Below are 20450 nucleotides of genomic sequence, written 5' to 3' on the forward strand. Positions count from 1 at the left end.
GGGGCAATGTGTCCAAAATCTAAAATGCATAAACCATAGGCTTTTGATTGCAGTCTTGTTTAAAGCATCACAAAATTTAAAACAACCTAAATGAGTCTTAAATAGATTATGATACATCTGAACAACAGGATACTTGTGCAACTTTATTTTTTTAAAAAAAGATGAATATATTCTTAATATGCTGATGGTGGAAGACCCTCAAGTTATAATGTTAAGTGAAAAAAAATCAAGTTGCAGAATAATATATGTACTGCTCGTTGTCCTGTAGAAGAGAGTAAGAAAAGGGACTGTACAATCATTTGTGATTGTATTGGCATTTGCAAAAGAAACAAGCCTCTGAGACAGGCCACAAGAAAGGCGTGACTGGGGTGCTTGCTGGCAGGGGTCCTCCCTTTCGCTTTTTATCTTCTTATGCTTTGAAAATCACATCATTGTTTTACCTATCATCAAGTTAAATAAAATAATCTAAAACTTAAAATGCTATTTACTCAGCTATTTCAATTTACTCAGCTATTTCAATTCTAGGAATAGATCCATGCATAAATGTGATCTCACATGGATGTTCACCAAAGGGAAAACTTGGAAATAACCCCTCAGTATGTTAAAATAAACTGTGATATAGTCACACTCTTAAATACTCTATAGAATATTTTATATACACAGTGAGAAAGACCTTTTTTTACTGACATAAAAAAATCCCTCAGATATTATTAAGTGAAAAAAAATACAAATGGGCAGATCTTATATCCACATACTAATACAAATGCATATATACATAAAGGAAAGGTAGAAAAAGGGAACTTCAAGGATGCTACCACACTCTTGACCAGGGCATCCCCTGGGGGAAGGAGAGAGGAGATTAGTAAGGGAGCTTTTGCTTTTGTTTAAATTATAAGAAATGATTATTTGTGTATTAGGAGAAAAAAATAAAGACTGCCCTAGTCTTTATTTGCCAGGGCTTTCACAAAAAAAAAAAAAAAATCCTACAGACTGGGTAGCCTAAACATCAGGAATTCATTTCCTCCTAGTTCTAGAGACTAGAAGTTCAAGGTGTCCACAGGCATGGTTTCCATGATGTCTATCTCAGGCTTGCAGACAGCCACCTTCCTGGGGTGTCCTTGAGTGGCCTTTCCACCAACCTGTTGGATTAGGTCCCACCCTTGTGACTTCATTTAACCTTAACCATGTCTTTAAAGGTTCCATCTCTAAATACAGTCACCTTCTAAGATATTGGGGCTTCAACATAGGAGTTTTAAGGGGATACAATTCAGTCTGTAACACACATCCCCCCAAAAAGAGTATTCCAAACCTTAGAAACAGTGTGTCTCAGGACAGGGAGGGGTGAAATTGTGTGCCAGGTTCATCACTGCCAAAGCATAGGATGAGCAACTGAAAGAGACAAGAGGTGAGAGGAAGAGGTGTCCTGGTTCCTGAAGTCTTAGCTGCACCCCAATCCCTTCCCCGGGAAAATGTAGCACTGTGCAGATGGACAAACAACATATATTTTTAAAAAGCATTTCATATATTTGTCACCTATGTGGATAACAAGCTATTTCTAACCAGTCCTCTGTTCTTCTGGGCCTCAGTTTCTCCACATATAAAAGAAAAACAGATGGCACCAGGAAAATCTGTGGGTCTTTGTACCACTCACAGGGCAGCTGCCATCCTAACGAGCAAGTCAGCTTCAGTCCTAATGACTGAGGCATGGGAAGTCCCATGATTGGCTGAGATGCCCCTCAACTTAGGGCAGTAATGGGCCAGCTACAGCTGTGCTGTCGTTTCCCTTGCATGAATGTTGCCTGAGATGGAGAGAACACACTGCAGCACCACATCTCCCCTGGGAGCTCTGAACTTCTCCTCTGCCAGGGGAGAGCACACGTCCTCACCTGCCTCACTGAACCATGACAAATGCCAGGGATTCTTGGCCACATTTAGCTCTGATGAAATGAATAGCTGCAAATTCTTCCATGTGAAACTCTTCTGCACCTGTGCCTGCCACCCGACCCTGCCACCCGAGCAGGAAAGGCCTTCTCCTCCTGGAGTGGCCCTGCCTGGCTGGGGCTCCCTCCCTCCTGCACTGTTATTCCTCCTCTGCATGATACATCTGCCCAGCCTGGCCTGTGTCTTCACCCTCTTCCTTTCTACCTAATCCTTCCTGTCAGCATTTAAACATGTCCCTTGATCTTTAAAAAAAAAAAAAAAAATAACAACTAAAAAAAAAAAATCCTCCCTGGATTTTTACTTTGAGCTCTCAGCTGCTATTTCCCCTGTTCTTTATTGCCAACCTTCTCCAGAGTTGTTTACGCTTCTCTCTGCCTCTCCCACTTGTTAACTCCTACTCATTATCTATCCCAAGCATCCCTACTTGACCTGGCTGAGAACTGCTCAGCTCTAACAGCAGCCATGGGGCAGCCTTCCCAGGCTCAGGCCAGGTCAGGGCCAGTATGAAATGCTCCCACTGATCTAGCACATCTCTCTGTCAAAGGCATTTTAACAAATGCGTCATTGGCCATACCAGATGTTCCACCAGGGTGTGTTCTTCCCTAGCACTGGCCAGGCCCAGGGTAGGTGCTCAATAAATGTTTGCTAAATGACTAAAGGTTGAAGACTAGGCCTGTGATGGGCTATGGAAATAAAAATAATATTATCTGAGAGCTTACTCAGTGGCTGGCACTGTTAAATATCTTTTTTGCATTAATTTCCTTGATCTCACAACCACCTATGAGTTAAGTACTATTATTCTCATTTTTCAATGAGGTAACTGAGGCCTAGAATCAGCTGCCATGTTTTCACAACTAGAAAGGAGCAGAGGCAGGATTTGAACCCAAGCAGATTCGACAGCCTATGCTCTTACCACTATACCACCCATCCTCTCAGTAAATGTGTTCCAGTATACTGTTAGACGAGGAATGACCCAGCCCTCACAAAGTTTCCAGTCTAAAGACCCACATAGGATGATGCTGAGTAGACGAGGCCAAGTGTTGACCCTCAATAAAAGCAAAGAGGTTGAGCCTGCTAGTTATGACCTCATACCTTCATGGTGCATCCCAGAAGCCTCCTGTGGACACTTGCTGGCCTCATAGCCCTTTGGAGAGTAGCCATTGCCTGTGGAACCAAGTATGCCCACCCCAAGACTCTGTGAAGGAACTGTGATGTCTTCATTTTCTGTATAAGCAAGCTCAAGACACCCAAAGTCACACAGCTAATAAAGGGTTTTGAAACAAGATCTATTGTTTCTTATTCTGAACCCTATCCTCAAATGAGTGAGATCATGAATAATAATTTAAAAATGTATATTTAAAAAAAAACCTCAAATCCTATCCTTTGTTCTGGCCTTTAACTTCTTTCTTAGGACAGAGGTTTCAGTAGCCTATCTATAGGAAAAAATATACCGCTGCCCTTCAGGGAGCCACTGAGCATTATGGGATTGACACCAAGTCAAAAAAAATATTCATTTTTAATCTAACCCCCCCCTCCCCCAGAGAAGAGAATACAGCTAGATTACCTCCCACAAACATGGTCAGGCTTTGTTCCCCTTGAATGACGTATGCAAGATCTCTTAACATGCCGCCCCCAGCATTGCTCTGACCAATAAGGAATATGCTTTTTTAGCATACACTGTATTGTCCAATGTAGTAGCTCACTAATCACATTTATCTAAAGAGCACTTGAAATGAGGCTAGTCCAGACTGAGATGTGCTCTAAGTAAGTATAAAATCCATGCCAGATTTTAAAACTTAGTATGCAAAGAAAATGGAAAGCTATCTCATGAATTTTTTTTCTGGTGGTACCAGGGATTACACCCATCTTTTGGGCATGATATGCATACATTCTACCACTGAGCAATATTTTTATAATGATTACTTGTTGAAATGACAGTATTTTAAATCTATTAGATTAAATAAAGTATATCAGTGAAACTAATTTTACCTGTTCCATTTTGTTTTTTATAATATGGCCTGTAGAAAACTTAAACTTTAAATGGCTCACTTTCACGGCTCATGATACATTTTGTTTTCAAATTCTTTTTTTTATTTATTCTAATTTGTTATATATGACAGCGGAATGCATTACAATTCATATTACACATAGAACACAATTTTTAATATCTCTAGTTGTACACAAAGTAGAGTCATACCATTCATGTCTTCATACATGTACTTAGGGTAATGATATCCATCTCATTCCACCGTCTTTTCCATCCTCATGCCCCCTCCTTTCCCCTCCCACCTCTTTGTCCTATCTAGAGTTTGTCTAATCCTCCCATGCTCCCCACTCCAAGCCCATTGTGAATCAGCATCCTTATATCAGACAAAACATTCAGTATTTGGCTTTTAGGGATTGGCTAACTTCACTTAGCATTATATTTTCCAACTCCATCCATTTGCCTGCAAATGCCATGATTTTATTTTCTTTTAATGCTGAATAATATTCCACTGTGTATGTATACCACATTTTCTTTATCCATTCATCTACTGAAGGGCATCTATGTTGGTTCCACAGTTTAGCTATTGTGAATTCACAATACATTTCTATTGGGCAGCACTTCTGTAAACAATCAACAAATACCTTGATGCTGTGCTAGTTGGTGAATCTGCCAACGGAACTGTAAAATTAATGGATAGCAAGATGACGTGGCAGGGAGAAAAGTTCTTTGGTAAGCTGCAAGGGGAGAACGTTGGTGAAAAGACTCCATAGGAAATAAGGGAGGGTGGCATATACTTGCCAAGGCTCTTCCACCATGCAGAATTCCAAGGAGGTAGGTGGAGAGCTTTAAGACTGATGAATGCAGGTGGTCTTAGAGAGAACAAGCCCCATCTTTATGGCATCTGTAGAGACGGTGAAATCCAGAAGAGCTCAAGAGCCCTGTTTAGAAGTCTGTTCTCAGAATGCGTAGACTGTATTTCCCTCCTCACACTGAGCTCCGTTGTTAGGTCCTGGCCTTTGATGGCGTATCATTGATTCTTTTGTTCCGCAGGAGGATGCAGATGTGGAATGGAAATTTGCCCGAGCAAAACTCTGGCTGTCTTACTTTGATGAAGGAAGAACTCTACCTGCTCCTTTTAATCTAGTGCCAAGTCCTAAATCATTTTATTATCTCATAATGAGAATCAAGATGTGCCTCATAAAACTCTGCAAATCTAAGGCCAAAAGCTGTGAAAATGACCTTGAAATGGGCATGCTGAATTCCAAATTCAGGGTAGGTAGCATCTGGTTTATGGGGCTAGAAAAAGCATCAGGTTGGGGGAGGGAGTTGTGTGTGTTCAGTTTGGATAGTGGCCCCTAACGCAAGGGAAGCCTGGAGCTGTGAGGGGCTAGTGTCTTTTAGATTCTACTGAGCACACCCACAGAGGCTACCTGCAGTACTGTCCCTTCTCCCTTGGAGAGTGCTCTGCTGGGGACCTAGCACACTGCCTGCTGCCTGCAGCCTGGCTGAGCCATGACCCCAGTGACAGGGACTCTTCAGTGGACTTGGAAATGGAATAGCTTTCCCCAGAAAGTATCTAAAGAATGGTCTCTGGGCAAGTTTCCCTACCCACTCTCCCTTCCTGTAGATTCTCAATGACCATTAGCAGAAGCTCTGAGGAGTCCTAGAGAAAAGATACCCACATAACTTTAACTTAGAGCTTCCCGAATCTGGTTGACCAGACAACATTCTGTAACCCTTGTGAACATCCCATAGAACTAAAGTTCCCAGGAATAGTGCTCTATAAAGCCAAGCAGCCGGGGGCAAATCGGCTTCCAGAAGGTTCCTATAGAGTCACCCCATATGTGGATATTGTTCTTTCAAATCCTGCCATAAGTGTATATATGTTTTTTTTTTTTCCAGAAGACTCGTTACCAGGCTGGCATGAGGAATTCTGAAAACCTGACAGCAAATAACACTTTCAGCAAGCCCACCAGATACCAGGTAACCACCCTTTCACAAGCATAGTCAGGAGCACACACCACAAAGACACAGATTTAGTCACATGACTATGTCATGCCCTCAGAGCACAGCTCCCTGCCTTCCTTCCTTTACTGATCAAATATTTATTGAGTGCCTGCTACATGCCAGGCACTGTGCTGCTTACTGAGAGTACAGATGGGGTTCCTACCTTATGGCACCTCCAGGCCGGCTAGTGACAGGAGAGACAATGAATGAGTAAACACACAGATAAGGATATGCCATCAAATTGACTAAAGAGCCTAGAGGAAAAGAATAGGGTTTAAAATAGAGAAAACTAGGGAAACCCTAATTGAAAGGGCATCTTCAAGGAGAGGACTGTTGGCCAAGACCTCACGGATGAGAAAGGGGCAGCCATGGGGGGGCTTCCAGGCAGAGGCAGAGCATTTTTAGAGATCCATGGGAGAAGCTTGATAGGTCCTTAGTGGCTGGCAGAGAGAGCAGAGGGAGATGAGGGCAGTGGGAAGGCAGCATCTGGCCACAATGGATGTGGAGTGTATTATAGTAATCTAAGAAGGTCCGAGTGGTGGGAGGGGAACTTTGCCAGGAGAAGCGATGATAAAATCATATTTATGCTTTAATGAGAAGAGACAGGAGATCAGTGAAGAGAATGTGACAGTCGTTTGGGCATAAGGGGTGTGAGCAGGACAGTGGAGAAAAGCAGACAGGATAAGTGTACATTCTGGACAACCAACCAAGGAGACCTGATGCTGGGGTGGACCTGGGGGAGCACCCAGCATGACTCCCAGATATGGTTCTTAAGCAACAAGATAGATATTGTTGTCTTCAATGAGCACCTGCCCTTAGACTGCCAGCTTACTCAGTCTGTTAGAAAAATTGGAGAAAAAAAAACCCTCTGAGCTTGTAATTCTTGCATTACTTCTAGAAAAGAATGCTAAATCACTGTATCCATTTGAACCAGCTCATGAGGTAGTGATAAATGCTAACTACAGGTACTGGATTATAAAAGTTCAGGCCATTCTTTTTCTACCTCCCACTTCTCCTCCATCAGAAGTTTCATCCATACTGATCATTTCTTGTCAGATGTGAATTTAAAGGTGTCCTGAGCATTCCTTTGGGCTGAAATGACATGTCCCTAGTGCTACCTTCCCACAGGGAGCAATTACAGACTTAGCATCTTCCAGACACAGGTCTCCAATTGAATCTTTCCATCCATATTTCAGAAGCCAGCTGTACAGTGAGGAGGATTTAATTGTACAATTAAGAAACAGCTCATCCCTCAGAGCACTTATAGTTTTATCAAATGACATGGACTAAAAATTGGCAATGGGCAAATCTTGTATTTTATCGTGCGCAAAATTTGGACTGCCCAGGATGATCAGCTTTGAGTTATTTTACAGGCCAAATCCTTTGATCAGTGGAAGGATTTTTATTTCTTAGCTTCTCAGAAAGAAGTATAGATTATCTGTGTCATGAAAAAGATAGAACACCCTAATGGGTTAGGTCCAAATCTCTCCTGATTTTGAGCAGAATCAGCTACTGAGATAAAGGAAGACTGATTAGGTGTGAATGTCCTGTACCCAGAATGAATCCTTTCTGACCGAGACTGTCTTCAAAATCAGTTTCAGAGCAATCTGGTTTGTCTTCTATCACCCTGGGTAGAGCCCCTCCTGCCATAAATCTCCCAAGAGCTTCCTGCTGTGATTACAGAGATTGGTTGGTTTGCAGCAGCCTTGGGCTATGAATGACCTTGGAAAGCTCTGCTCACCTTGTATTTTGTCAATCCATGTAGAAAAGCCCCAGGCTACTTTTTCAAATAGTTGTGAAAAAAAAAATCCCACTAGCAAGCAACAGAGAGAAAGGTTTGCTGGGACTGAGTAGGGCTGAGAGCACCCTGCATTTACACATGGACACTCTGCTCAACCCTGTCAGGCTATTTCTGGCATCTTCCTGAGCCATCATCCACTGCTCACCATAGGAGGAAACCTTGAGATGACCCTAAATGACAGCTGTGAGCAGCCTAGACACTAGCCCAGGTGTAGACTCACCACATTTCTAGGAGAGAAGGCTGTCTTTCACCCCATTTAAAAGATGAGGAAACTGAGTCTCCATGGCTCAGGTCACACAGCTGGTTGAACTTTGACTGTCTGACTCATTCATCACACTGCATTATCCAGGTGCTTGCCTGTCACCCATCTTCATAGTACTGCACCAGAGCTTTCCTCAGAATCTGCTTCACCTGTCTAATGGTCACTGTGGTGAGATGTGTCTGAGCCTTCCAAGCTTCCAGTGACACTTCTGCACTCTGGCTACAGCAGCAGCAGGTGAAGCCAAAGCACAAATTCAGGCAGGGGTCTGATGATGGCTCATCTGTTTTCTTGGAGGGTGTCAAAGTTGCATGCTTTCATTCCAAAGAAGCTTCCAGATGTGCAGAGAACATGAGCAGCCAAATCACTCGATTTTGCTTACTCTCCAGGCTATCCCCAGAAATGCCATCTCAACTTGCTTCCTTTATGTCCCTTCGTTAGATCTTCATGATTGTTGCAGTGTTTAACGCCAATTCTCCAACTTTGGGGAGCCCTTCTTTGTAAGCAAAGACACGGCAGACTTCAGAGGCTTTTCTATGCATTCCATGCTTTTCTTAGTCTCCCAGGAATCCGAGTTGTTATTTTTCCCAAAAACCAGTTTCTTGTTTTGCAATCCTTTCCATTCTGGGTTCTGTGGACTGGAGACCCAATAGAAATACAAAACCCTGATACTGGTGAGACAGCCAAAGCATGCCTTCTCTCAGAGCTACCTAGTGACCTGTTCCAAGATCCAGTGTGTCAATGTATTGGGGGTGGGTGTACAGACCATGAATGCCCACTCTCTGACAGGTACATTTGTCTACTCTTCATGGGCAGAGCAAACAAGCCACATCTCATATAATCCAGAGAAGACAGGCACAGCCCTTCCTTCAAATAAGCCCCCCGATCTTTACCATGTAGTCTCTTTACCAAACCCAAGGGAAAGTCCTCTTATTTATTTCTTTTTATTAGTGCATTATAGTTATACATAATTTTGACACTTATACATGTTTAGAATTTGATTTACTCCATTTTGGTACCCACTCTCTCTTCCACCCTCCCCTATTCTTCCTCTACTTCACTGGTCTTCATTTCATTTTATTTTATTTATTTTGATTTATAGTTACACCTGAAGGTGGAATTCACTGTGGTGTATTTATACATGCATAGAGTATATCAAAGCTAATAGATAATTGCTAATGCTTATTCTCTCTACTCCAGGGTTTGATAAACCCCAGTCTAACAAATGACTTGTCCTAGCATCCATTTGTCCACTCTCTTCTAAACATTCCTCAATTTCTCTGTACCTATCTGGAACTTGACTTCCCTCTGGATTCTTATTTGGTACATACTGGCTACATATGTGTTCTCTTCCTCATCTATGTTCTTAACCACTCTGTCTGCACAGATAGCCTCATCACCCATAGAAAGATATTCTATTTTCCCATCCACTACCAGCAGCCAGAGGCCACCTGACCCTTAGAAGTCTGGGCTGGAGGAATTGTGTGCCTTTCTCCTTAGATGTAGGTCTCTGCGGGACAACCATTCTTATTCATTGTGCATCCCGTCTGCATCCACTTGAGTCTTCTTTTGCCTGAGTAATATTGCTAAATATACTCCTCTCCAGTGCTTGCTAAAGGCATGGGGGCAGGGGCAGGAAAGTTTCCACCAACAGGGACATATTTGCTCAGGGAAAGTTTATCTTCATGAGTTGAAAGTGCTCTTAGGGAAGATAGCAAGGAGATATCTCAAACTTATCACAAAGGAACACATTTTCCCCAAATAATGAAGGAAAGGAGGCTTTTGATGTCCATCTTCTCTGGAAACAGATATCCTCTATGACATCATATTAAATAGAACTTCAGGGTATTTTCCAATCATTTTAGACTTTCTGGTGATAATATCAGCATTCTGGTCTTGCAGATTCCAAGTTATCCAACATGCACCTCACATCCAAGCCATAACACTTAGATATCCTACTCTATTGTCTAGAAGAATGTCCCTTATAAACCATTCCAATGCCTCAAATAACTTCCAAAGAGGAAGTTATCCCCATGAGGACATGAAATCTCTTACGGACAGTAAGTGATCACATTACTCCCACTGAAGGTCCCTGTCATCTTGATAGTAACTTGGGGATGAAGAAGAATATCAAAAAGTCCTGCACACTCACAGTGCCCATCAGGATCTGCTTCCATGAAGCATCTATGATTCTAATGCATAAAAGCAAACCTTCACTTTGAAGCCCAGGTCTGTAGGAACCCCACTCTGCACAGTCATGCCAGTGCTCAAGAGTGGGCATGAGTGCTAATCCCAGTGCTATGTCAGTGACCCTCTTGCCCAAGGGTGGACACTGGATGAGGCACCAGCTTCTGAAACCTAGTGAGGCTTCCTCCTGCACAACAGGATATGGTACCAGAAGCAGTCCAAACCTCCTCTGACTAATGGAACCAGTTACTGAGCAAAGCAGTTCCTTCCCTAACCCATCTTGCACTTACCCTCTTTCTGAAGTCCAGATAAATCCCTGGCTTTGGTTTCCATTTGGGCTGAATCCTAGATCTGCCACTTCCTATGTGTGACCTTGGAGAAATCCCTTTGCTCTTTGAGCATCTAGAGGCATGGGGGCAGGGGCAGTGTCCTGCTGAAAATGGAGATCACAACTCCTATTTCACTGAGTTTCTGGGAGGACTCAGATCTTTTTGTGAGACAGACTAGCTCAGTCCTGGTCTAGAGGAAGCACTTGATGTGCTTGTCTCTTTGCTTCTTTTCCATCCTTTATCCTTTCCTACCGGAGGGCTACTCAGTATTAAAGGAGGCCTATGAGCCGGATTTCATCAATTCAAACCAAATAGAGCCTAAGGGGAATATTTTGTTACAATAACCCATGATATTTTTAAAATATAATCAGTTTAATCATGAGGTACAGAAATAGTACACATTGAGCAGGAATAACCGCTGTACCCGTGAAAGGATTCAACTCAATGCCACTGAACTCCCAGGCCCTGACTTATTATCATAAATAATAAGCCTCTTTTATTGATGGATCTATAAACTAAGGAAACCTTAATTCTTAAAGTTTGTCCTTAAAAAGCAACAGACTTTAACTATATCCCTTTAACTTGTGTTACCCTGAACATTTGCAGTGGAAGAGTATTTCTGAATTTCAGTGAGAATGACAGATACTTAGGTATCTGCAGTTTTGTCCCCTCCCCAACCCTGGTATAGAACAATGTTTTTGCTTTGTTTTATTTTTCTAATTCAAAGTGAAAAAAGCCTGGCTCTGTGCACACCTGTAATATCACTCCCAGGGACAGGAAGGGAGAGGCAGATACAGAAGGATTGCAAGTTCTAGGCCAGCCTGAGCAGCATAGTGAGACCCTATCTCAAAATAAAATTAAAAGGGCCAGGGATGTAGTTAGGTGATAGAGAGCCCTAGATTTTGCTAGTTCAGGAATTAAAAAAAGAAGAAAAAGAAGAAGAAGAAATGAAAATAACATCATTGAGTCTCATGGAAAGGTACATATTCTTATAACGTAGTGTTTTAGGCAGCTTTTTTGCTGCTGTAATAAAAACCCAGCCAGAACAATTGTAGAGGAGGGCAACTTTATTTGGGGCTCATGGTTTCAGATGTCTCATTCCATAGACAGCAGGTTCCACTCCTTGAGGCTCAAGGTGAGGCAGGACATTATGGTGGAAGAGTAGTGGCAGAGGGAAGCAGCTCACATGATGATCAGGAAGCAGAGAGAGACTCCACTCACCAGATACAAAATATGTACCCCAAAGTCATGCTACCATTGCCCACCTCCTCCAGCCACACCCCACCTGCCTTCAATTACTCCTCAGTTAATCCCTATCAGGGGATTCATTCAATGATTGGGTTAAGACTCTCACAACCTAATTATTTCTCCTCTGAACCTTCTTGCATTGTCTCACATGTGGACTTTTGGGGGACACCTCATATCCAAGCCATAACACTTAGATACCCTACTCTATTATCTATAAGAATGTCCCTGAGAAATTCTGCATGACCATTTAACTACTGACAAGGGAAGACCCATGCTCTCTGAGAAGGAATAGCAGAAAGGCAATTTGCTTATAAACCATTCCAATGCCTCAAACCCTAGAGCCAGGAGGAAGTGAACCTCATGGCAGAAAAAAGGCACACCGGCCTGAACAAGTCACTGCAGAGTCGTGGACAAGAGCCTTGGCCAGGGTCAGTCACAGTCTTGGAATCAGAGTCTGGAAACACTTCCTTTTCATGGAGATAACCATCAAATGGTGATAAAAATGAGTTGTACCCCCAGCTCTTTGCACCCAGTTCACTTCCTTCTTACTTCCAGGAAGCTTTTCCAGAGCCCACATACTCAGAACTTAGCAACCTGTATGAGGTCACATAGCAAACCCCAGAACAGCTTTCAAGCCCCTAAAGTTTTCCTCAGTCTGGAAAATGCTGCCTTGTCCCTTTGTCCTAAGTGTGAACACATGAATAGGCCACAGGACAGGAGGACTAAGGGACAGGGAAATCCCTCCCTTTTTTCTGTGCTACTCATCTCTCTTAAGAGTTAGAATTCTCAACTTACAGAATATTTTTAAATCCTAAGATTTCACAGGAACCCTGGATCAACTAGCTGACAAAATCCAAAGTTCACCTCCTGCGGACTTTCTTACACTTGGCTCTATTCTTGGTGTCTCTTAAGTGTTTATTCATGCTTCATTTGCTTCGAGAACACAGTGACTGCATAATAACTGGAACCTCAGGCCCAAACCCTTCTTCATCATGACTGGCAACACAGGGTCGGGCCTGTGGGATTTTGTGGGAAACGATCTCTCTAGTATAATTGTTGCTCCATCTGGCAAGAGTTTTCCAAAGTATGGTGGACTTGTCCTCCAAGCCTAGCCCTGACCTCTGCACCGAGCAAATCTCCTCTTGTGAATGGCATACCTCTCACTATCAACCTCTAGGGGACACAGCTCCACCTGGGCTAACCTAATAAGATGTTCCCAACATCCCCTCCTTAAATAAAACTGAGAAAGAGGCCATGACTGGCCAGGGTAGAATCAGGCCTAGGACCCTAAAGCAGCACAGTGCATTCCAAATCATTATCTCTCCCTCTCTAGTGGCTCAGCCTCCTGCCATTGAGAAGTGTCCTGTTCTTATATCCCAGGTCAAGTGGACATTGAATCCTGGGAACTGGGGAGGTTAAACAGAAGGATGGCCAGCTTCCCCCACTATGCAGGGCATCCTGAGCAAGGCACCAGGGTTGAGCATGTCCCAGGGACTCCTGAGGTGCTGTGAGGGACATGGGCCTCGTGCTACACCATGTAGGCTGCTTCTATGCAAGGCCTGGCATACCGAACTCCTCCTTGCTTCACATTTCAGAAAATCATGAAACGGCTCATAAAAAGATATGTCCTGAAGGCCCAGGTGGACAGAGAGAATGATGAAGTCAACGAAGGTAAGGGATTGCATCACCACAAATGTGGGGCCCTACAGCAGCAGTAAGCTCAGAAGTGAGTTGTGGGTGTCACAGGGCAAAAATCACGGTGTGGTTGGGGTACTGTGTTCCCTTCCACAGGCTGCGGGGAATCCATCCCCTCACTCGTGAGCACAGTGCATTTCCATGAGGCAATAGGACCAAGGTCTCTGTTCCCTTGCTGGTGCAGCTGAGACTGCCCCAAGTGCAGCTCCAGAGGCCACCTCCTGTCTCTGCAGATCACCAGCAGCAGAGCCTCCCTCCCCTCATGCTACCACTTCTCCTGCCTGTTGTCTCTCATCCACTGTCTCTGCCCCACTCTTCTGCCTTCCTCCTCTACTCTTAAGAACTCATGATTAGATTGGCTTCTCCTGGATAACCCAGAATGATCTCCTTATTTTAAGGCCAACAGCAAAGAAAGCTTGATTCTGTTTGCAGCCTTAGTCCCTGTGTGCCGTGTAACACAGCACACTCTCAGGTGAACTCCACAGTTTAGGATGTGGACATCATGGAGGTGGGAGACATTATTGTGCCTACTGCAGTGATGGCTGCTTTGAGTCAGCCTCAGGTCCCTTGAGTTCAGGATGGCCCAAAGTTCCAGTACCCCACCTCATTCTGTGCGTGCACATACAGAGGGAGCAACCTGTATTCCATTTTCAGAGACTACCCCTGGATCAGTTCCAACCAGACCTGTCCTGTCTCGGTTTCAGGTTCTCAGCCTCTGACAACTAGCAGTTTCCCTAAGTATCCCCCAACTCTGTACCAGTTATTAAAACTGCAGATCCCAAACCCCACCTAGACCAAATGAATTGCTATATTTAGAGTGGGGTTTGGGGGTCTGCATTTTAGATAATAACACCAGGTGACTCTCAGGTACACTGAAGTTTTCCAACTACATTATTTTCACTGTTTGGGTTACTTTCCAGTCTATTTTAAGCAATTCCTCTTACGTGAAAAGCAAATTACCTTATACCAGATCATTAATCTCCGTGAGACACCTAGGATATTTGCTACCTAGAAATGGCTGTGTCCATGACCAAAGGCACTAAGTCTCCTCTTCACTTGGGCCACAGGGGCTACAAAGAGTCTGATCATTGAGAGGACTTTTGCCTCATTCCAGGCACCTAATGTGCAACCTCAATAATGACTGAGCTGGCTCCTGAGATGACACTGCTTAGGGACTGAGTAGCACCCATCTACCCACCCCTACTGGGAGTCTCAAGTATAAAACTGGCAGGTGTCATGCCTGCCAGCCTCAAGCTGTGTATAACTATGATGGACATGAATGCAATTGCTACAGAAGGTGGGGAAAACCAGGTGTCCTGCCGCTTAAATGACACCACAAAAATGGGGCTCAGTGAAGCACCTGATGAAAAAAAATAGATCCATTTGTCAAGATGAATCTAGCCATACTTTCATGATCTCTGCATTTTATATGTACAATACATGCCTGGAAAACAGATTCATATCTATTTTCATATTATTCAAATAACATGTCCACAGGGAGTGGATTCCCACTGAGTCAAGTCCAGTATCTTAATATCAGGAAAGAATCTGTCTACTCTTCTTTGTGGTTAATAAAAAGATTCCCACAGCCTAGACCCCTGTGATTTCTAACCACACGGTTCACTGTGGAAATAAAAATTGAAGGTCCCAGGCTAGGGTTAGGTAGTGGTAGCACACTTTCCTGGCATGAGTGAGGCACTGGGTTCAATTTTCAGCACCACATATAAATAAATAAAATAAAGGTCTATCAACAACTTGAAAAAAAATTTTTTTTAAAATTGAAGGTCCCTAGTTGGTCCCTTATTATGGGAAGAGGTGGTGGCAGGCATCCGTGAGGGTTCTATCAGTGAGGCCATGCTGCTTGTGTGGACAAAGGGGACCTACTGGGGCACCTGGCTCACTCCTAGGAGATTGGCCAGCTCTGTGGCTGCCACTGTGTTGAGCCATTCTCTCAGGTGCCTTGAAGTTTCCCTTCCCTGCAGATCTCGACAGAGCAAAACATAAAGTATCATGAAAATAAATGTTCCAGTTAATGAGGATGTTGCTCAGTCTTGAAATGTGCCATTAATGACCCCAGGAACAACAGTCTCAAGATAAGTGCTAGACACAATTCACAGCCCTGATCTCCACACCTCCTTCTAGCCACAAAGGGAGAGGCTTTCCAGGAATGGGAGGAAGAGGACTGTGTTCCTGAATATTGGGAAGCTGGGTAGTATTTAGGTCAGACAGAGCTGCCATTGCCTCACCTCTACCCCTGGCAGATGGTCCTGCGTGTACCTGGGATGAGCCCCTTCTTTCTACTTGCTCTCACTCAGCAAAACCTCCTCTATCCTTGCAGGTGAATTGAAAGAAATCAAGCAGGATATCTCTAGCCTGCGCTATGAGCTTCTTGAAGAGAAGTCCCAGGCTACTGGCGAGCTGGCTGACCTGATCCAACAGCTCAGTGAGAAATTTGGAAAGAACTTAAACAAAGACCACCTGAGGGTGAACAAGGGCAAGGACATTTAGCAGCCCAATGGGCATCTGTGACTTCTACCAGCATTCCAAGGCCAGGTTGGATACCCTGGCCCCCAGCTCTGGTGGGGAGGGTCCTGGCCCACTCTTCTAGGACACAAGGGGATCCACTGGCTCAGTCTCGAGCACATCACTGACATCTCCAGCCAGGAGCCTGGACCCAGAGTGGTTATGAAAGTAGGCTGCTGGGTAAGAAAAGTTACTCGGAAGAGTAGTGTCCCGACACAGGTGAGGCCTTCAGTCCAGCCTCAGTGAAATACATTCCTGTGGCCAGAGCAGGAAAAGGCCATCTTGGATGCACACGTGTGCCCTCCCATGGCATATGGGACTGCAGCTCTGGCTGTGTCCCGGGAAGTCAAACCTCCTCATCCCATGACCCCTTCTCACTACCCCATGCCACCCACAAACACATCCAGCCAGAACCGGGAGGTGACCTGTGATCTATTCTTAAGTGCCAGATGAGAACACAGATAGCCTAATAGTAAAATAGTTCTATTTGTTTATAAAAAAAAATGTTTAAAAATCCTAAATCAAAAATTGTACTGTAGGTAGCACTGTTTAGAGAACAAAAAAAATCCAAATGATGTATTTTTACCTTTATTAAGATTATCTTGTATTTACTATTTTTACCTAAAATGGAAAGAAATAAAATTACCTCATAAGAGCCTGGGGGATCTCTGTGGATATGCTGTGAAGCTGTCCTGCACTCTGTCTTGAGGTGGCCTTAGGAACTCTCACATCAGAGGTGCCCTGAAGGAGAAAGGGCTAACCCTGGGGGAATCCAGCAGCCAAGATCCCCAAGAAGTTCCTGGCCTCTGGCCTCTACTGCTAAGACAGTGGCTCCCCACTTTCTATCCCCAGACCTGGTGACCCCAGCCTCATTGAGGCCAGAAAGAGGCAAAAGAAATGATGAGAAAGATGAAGTTTTCTCCCAACCCACCTCTCAGGATTTTCTCTGGTGTGTGTGTTTGAGAAAAGCTGTGGGGATTTTCTCCAGAGATGTTCCATCACAAAGACTGGCACACAATCTGAAGGGCACTTGAGGATTTGTAAGTTTTTAAAAGTCCATCCATGGCCCCCTACAGGCCTCAGGTTTAACTCTCCAGACCACAGTTTATATCTGTAAAGTTCCCTGTACACACAGTATGCTGAGGTACTTACTCATCAGACCCACCCTTCATTCTGGACCCCCAATTCTCCTGTCTGAAAAGAGGGGGCCGTGAATCTGAAGAACAGCCACCAGAGGGCGCCCAGTCCCAAACAATGCCCATTCTGAGCAGGTGGAAGGCAAGGCCTTGGATTCCAGAAGAGCCCTCTGGTCCCAAGGACTAGTAATGCCATCCAAAGCTATTGAGCACTTACTGTGTACCAGGTGCTATGCTTAGGGCTTTGCATGCATCGGTTCTCCAAATCTTCACAGCAACCCTGTGAGGAAGGTCAGAGTTACAGATCAAATACTTTGAAGATGCCCTAGAAAGGGAAGAAAATCATAAATATGTAAGATATATATACATATTATATCTATTATATACATACACACACATGAATGAGCACACACATACACCCACAGGTATTTGTGTATATGTATATATGAACCATGGTCCCCAGTGCACAATGGTTTTGACAATGATTTTTCAACTTTATTTTTGTAATACACATTCAGTAGAAACATACTTTAATTTTTGAATTTTGATCTTTTCTTGGGGTATTTGTATGTAGAGTGATACTCTCTATGATGCTGGACAATGGCAGCTCCCAGTCAGCCACCAATCACAAGGGTAAACTACCAACACTCTATGGTGTACTGTGCTAACAGCATTTGAGGATACCAGTATTCCACAAATTACAGGAGATAGTCAACACTCCATTATAAAATAAGCTTTGTGTTAGATTATTTTTCCCAACTGTAGACTAATGCAAGAGTTCTGAGCACATTTAAGATAGGTAAGCTGTGACATTTAGCAGGGTAAGTTTATTAAATGAATTTTTTTACTTATAATATTTTCAATTTAAGATGGGTTTATTGGAGTGCAAACCCCACATAAGTATAGACTTTAATAGGTACATATGTATTACGGAGGGTTGTGTTTCAAGATAAACAATATATCTTCAGTAGCAGAAGATTTCTACTGAACTCTACTATAAGAAAATAGCAGATGAGATGAAGTAGTAAACAGAAGTACAGTCTGTCCCAAAATCAAGGGATTGTGAGGGTGGATTGTGACAAACTGGTCAACGTGCCCTTCTTAAGCAGGTTGTAGATACCAGTTCAGCTCATTGTTGCTATAAGCAATCCAGGCCCAGTTTTTCTAAAGCTTTCCAATTTCTGGGAGGCAAAGTCAATTTTGTGGATCCCCTGGCAGCTGAGATAGGTGATCAGAGATGTTGCTGACACGTGGCTCTCTATCTGGGCCTTCCCAGACCATCTGCACCACCACCCAGTGCTCAAACAACACAGAAACACTGGGGTCTGGTGGGTACCTCGGGCATACTATGCATGCAGGGAACTTTACATATATAAACTGTGGTCTGGGAGGTTTTAACCTGGTACTTGTAGGAGGCCGTGAATGGATTCAAAAGAACCCACAAGTTCTCAAGTGCCCTTCAGACTGTGTGCCAGTCTCTGTGATGGCACATCTCTGGAGAAAATCCCCACAGCTTTTCTCAAATACTCATCCAGGCCCTGTGAAGCCTGCAGAAGATGAATGAACTCATTCAGCAAATATTTACTCAGTCCCTTGCCAAGTACTGGGGACAGGCCACATGCATCCAGTAGGGCTCCTTTTCAAGCCTGGACTCTGAATTGAGAGGCGGATATGCTTTGTAGAAGAGCAATTGATTTGCCCAGGGGATAAATTACCAACACTTCTGGAAGATTTCCTTTCAGATCTCCCACTTACCTTCATCAGAATGCTAATCAACACTTTCAAGATGCATTATTCAATTTCCCTATCTGCCTTCAACCAGAGGCAATTGGCAAACCCATTTCAAACTGTGGCACCCTTTCTCCTATCACACCTAAGTATCCAGTCTGCTCCTCACCAGAGAGGAACAAAAACAAGCCCCACCAAGTCATTAAAAATGGGAAAAGAAAACCAGCACCATCCATTTAAATTTTTCATGCCACATCTGGGAGGTGAAAATGGTCCAGGAATAAACTCATGGTGGCCTGGTGGGTGGGGGAAGGGACCCTGCTTTGTAGTGCTGCTGAGGAAGCCTGGAACAGAGGGCCAGCAGAGCACATCAGCATGGAGCCTTAGTGATTTTTCCAGACACTGACAACCTCCACACCCTTTGCCTGTGTTGAATTAGCCAGGCAGAGGAAGCAGCTGTTGGAGACACCAAACAGGGCAATGTGGAATGGAACCTGAGCGGGGCTCAAGGACAGATGAAAAAACGGCCCAGATCCTCCCTGAAAAAGCTCACACAACTCCCCCAAGATATGCACACTTCCCAAAGCACCTCCTGTCCTCTGTATCTCTGCACACTTACTGTCATTCTGTCTACAACATATGCCTTTAGTATCTTTCTCCACTGCCCAGAGGGAAACTCCATAAGGGGATCTGATCTGTTCCCCACCAGGCAACTGGTACAGGGCCAAAGGGTAGGCACTCAATGAAGGACTGCCGGGCCCTTCTGGGCCTCATTTTTCTAAAGCTCCTTCAGATAGCACCATTGGATCCTGAAAAACTTCATGGATTTGCAGAAAATGCAAGCCATCCCCTGCTGCACCTCTGCCCAGAGGTGCCTGAACCACGTGACCCCATTTCCCTTCTAATCACAGCCTGGAAGGAGGCCCCACTGCTTTTCCCAACACAATGCACTGCTTACTGTCTTAAGGACTCAGGAGTGAAAGCTGCTGGCCATGTTTCCGGGGTGACCAGAGGTTAAGCAGTGAGTTCTCCAGTCACTTGTCACTTTCTGATGGCTCCTAATAGGACTCAACAGGTCCTAGTGACACTTCCTAAGCAAAAGCTCCCAATTAGCCCCCGAGCTGTTGCTAAGGGACACAATGCTCACACATTTGAGAAAGCACAGCAGCCTCCTGTAACCATGGAAGGTTAACTCCCCACCCCCAACCAAGAAAGATCCCAGAACAAAAAAAAAAAAAATAGCCTGCGACAGCCCAGGCTAAAGGAGGTTCCCTTATGCAAGTGTGACTCTGAGAAAGCTACCTGAATGACTACCTGAATGACGGCAGGCCTGGAAGCCTGTGACCAGACACTTACTTCTCTGGGGAGGGCAAGACACCTTCATGGATGAATGTCCCTCTTCCAAGAGCTCATTAATGCTTGTGTGAAGTGCAGAGTCAGAAGGGCCCTTGAGGCTGTAAGCCAAGGAGTTTCAATCTACCTATGCAGACAGGCATGCACACCTCCATTTTATGTTTATTCCACTCTTCCTTTCTTCCCTCCAAGGGTGGAACTCCTAAGGGAAAGGAACTCTAGGAGAAACACATCCTTGTAACCCAACTTACACAGG

At 44.2% G+C, this 20450-nt stretch overlaps 1 protein-coding gene across 1 annotated transcript in view; it reads left to right on the forward strand.

Moving 5' to 3' along the window:
- The window catches only part of Trpc7 (transient receptor potential cation channel subfamily C member 7), a 147466-nt gene extending 131504 nt beyond the window's left edge, over positions 1-15962 (forward strand). The window contains exons 10-13 of the mRNA XM_077798310.1: positions 4979-5200; positions 5831-5911; positions 13355-13430; positions 15793-15962. Coding sequence (XP_077654436.1) covers positions 4979-5200; positions 5831-5911; positions 13355-13430; positions 15793-15962 — 549 coding nt within the window. The remainder of the gene's footprint in view (positions 1-4978; positions 5201-5830; positions 5912-13354; positions 13431-15792) is intronic.
- The last annotated feature ends 4488 nt before the right edge of the window (positions 15963-20450 follow it).

The sequence above is a fragment of the Urocitellus parryii genome, chromosome 1 (genome assembly GCF_045843805.1).
Source record: "Urocitellus parryii isolate mUroPar1 chromosome 1, mUroPar1.hap1, whole genome shotgun sequence".
NCBI lineage: Eukaryota > Metazoa > Chordata > Mammalia > Rodentia > Sciuridae > Urocitellus > Urocitellus parryii.